At 27.0% G+C, this 2,074-nt stretch overlaps 2 protein-coding genes across 2 annotated transcripts; one reads left to right on the plus strand and one right to left on the minus strand.

The window, feature by feature from the left end:
* Window positions 1–89, minus strand: ENU1_116700 (threonine dehydratase, putative; the record flags this gene model as incomplete). The annotated part of the gene is made up of 1 exon (XM_008859709.1): window positions 1–89. A coding segment is annotated over one exon (89 nt), but the record flags the coding sequence as incomplete, so codon positions are not given.
* Window positions 90–390: 301 nt separating this feature from the next.
* On the plus strand, window positions 391–1,857 carry ENU1_116710 (hypothetical protein; the record flags this gene model as incomplete). The annotated part of the gene is made up of 1 exon (XM_008859710.1): window positions 391–1,857. One exon carries the CDS (start codon window positions 391–393, stop codon window positions 1,846–1,848), a length of 1,458 nt encoding a protein of 485 aa, XP_008857932.1. The 3' UTR covers window positions 1,849–1,857.
* Between the last annotated feature and the right edge of the window lie 217 nt (window positions 1,858–2,074).

Below are 2,074 nucleotides of genomic sequence, written 5' to 3' on the forward strand. Positions count from 1 at the left end.
ACATCACTAATTGTAATTGGACATTCTGTATTTGGAATATCTCCAACAACATCATGTGGAACTTTTAAGTATTCACTTCCTTCTGTCATTAAGATTTATGTTTGTTACATTTCCAGTTTAGTGTTCAAATACTTTTTTGGTTCATGTAGAAGAGTGAAGAACTATTGGAAGTTTATCAAGTCAAGAAGTAATTCATAATAGATTTGAAAAGAAGGCTTCTCTTTTTTACTTCCTATTTTTTAAGTTGACGTGGCTTCTTTTTTGTAGATCAGTTAGTAGCAGAAACTTTTTCGGAAAAATTAAAAAATTTTATAAAATTGTCAATCCAAAAACAAAAAAATATCAAAAAAAAAAAAACTTCGAAAAGTAAATTTTTATTTTATTTATTTGATGTTAAAAAACCCATTAACTGATGCATATTCTAATATCCAAGAAGATGAACAACAAGAAGAAAAACATTCTTCAGGAATATTGATATGGACTGTTTGGACCGTCATGACAGTATTAGCAGTTACTATATTAACAGTTTCAATAATAAGTTTAATTTTCTTCAATATTAAAATGAAAAGCACATATCAAACATTTCAACAATCTACATTAATGTTAGCACCAACTGTATTTAATCTTGATTCTAGTAGATTACCACCTCCATGTCCATATACTGGAATTGATTGGGGAGTGATGGATACTTTATTAGTTGGTAGTATGGATAAAGATAATAATTATATTGAAGTTGATTCAAATGCAACTCACTCACATTATATGCAATCTGGATTGAAAGAACAACCACCACAATCAAGAGATCATTATGAAATGGGATATGTTTTAAAGAACTCATCAATTGGTATAGTAGAATATTTAATTCAAGCAAAGCCAACATTTTCTATTAGTGGGTTAAAGAATTTGTTAATGAAAATAAATAATTATCCTAATATACCTGTTGATCAACCAGTTCGTCCTGTTATATTACAACACGTTGCTTATCAAAATGTTAAACATGTTGCAGATTCTGATGAATGTTTTGATATGTGTTATAACCAAAATTGTCAAGTAAGTGAACGTTTTATTGCAAGTGGATTACGTTCATTTTCAGTTATTGGATGGAACGATAATATTCGTTCATTAGGTATGGTTGATAGGTTGACAGGAACAAATAAAATATTTGAAGGTGGTTTTATTGTACGTTTACCTAAACAAGAAACTGGACATACGATTGGTTATTTCACTGCTAATTTTTCAGATACAATGGAAAATAGTATTTGTCCAAATGCCCATTTAGTTCAAAACTGGGAACCAGCTATTGTTACTGGTGAACTTTTTAAAGAAGAACATCCAGTTACTTCAGTTTTATCTGAAATTCATCCAACAAATTCAAAACAATTTATTTATTCAAATTTAAATAGAAAAGGTATTAAACAAAAAACAAGTCCAACTCCTCTCAAGTTAAGAGACAATATTTGTAAAGATAAAAACGATTATTGTACAAAATATAACCTTAATGAATCATTCACTTATTATATCACTTCATCTGAAAACTCTTATCCAAAATTTGTTAAAACATTTGGAAATGATATTTATGATTTATGTATGGGGTATTGTCCTCATCATAATTTTACTGACTGTAAAGTTTATGTATTAAGAGAATTATGTGATGAGTTATTAGTTAAAATATTTGTACCAACTGATGATTATATGAAAACTCATCAAAATGGATTGGAATGTTCTTATACACTTCTTCCATATGAAACATTATTAAGAATGAATTTATTAATAAGACCAACTAAAGTAAATAAATTGGGAAATTCATATATGTCATTTGTTTGTTATTCTTTTTTACATTATATTTAAATTTAATAAAACTAACTTGATTAGGACTTCTCATTTTATGACAGTAAACTTAAAACAAATCTTCCTGACGTTCAACGAACAAAATACAACCAACGTTTAAAATTTACTGACCTTCTTTTCTTTACTTCTAATTAATTTTTTTTATAAATAATTCATTCAATTTCTCTTTAATAAAAAAAGAATAAGAAAAAAAAGTGTCAATTATTAGAAATATCCACAATGGGAT

This window comes from Entamoeba nuttalli, assembly GCF_000257125.1.
Source record: "Entamoeba nuttalli P19 unplaced genomic scaffold asmbl_4969, whole genome shotgun sequence".
NCBI lineage: Eukaryota > Evosea > Mastigamoebida > Endamoebidae > Entamoeba > Entamoeba nuttalli.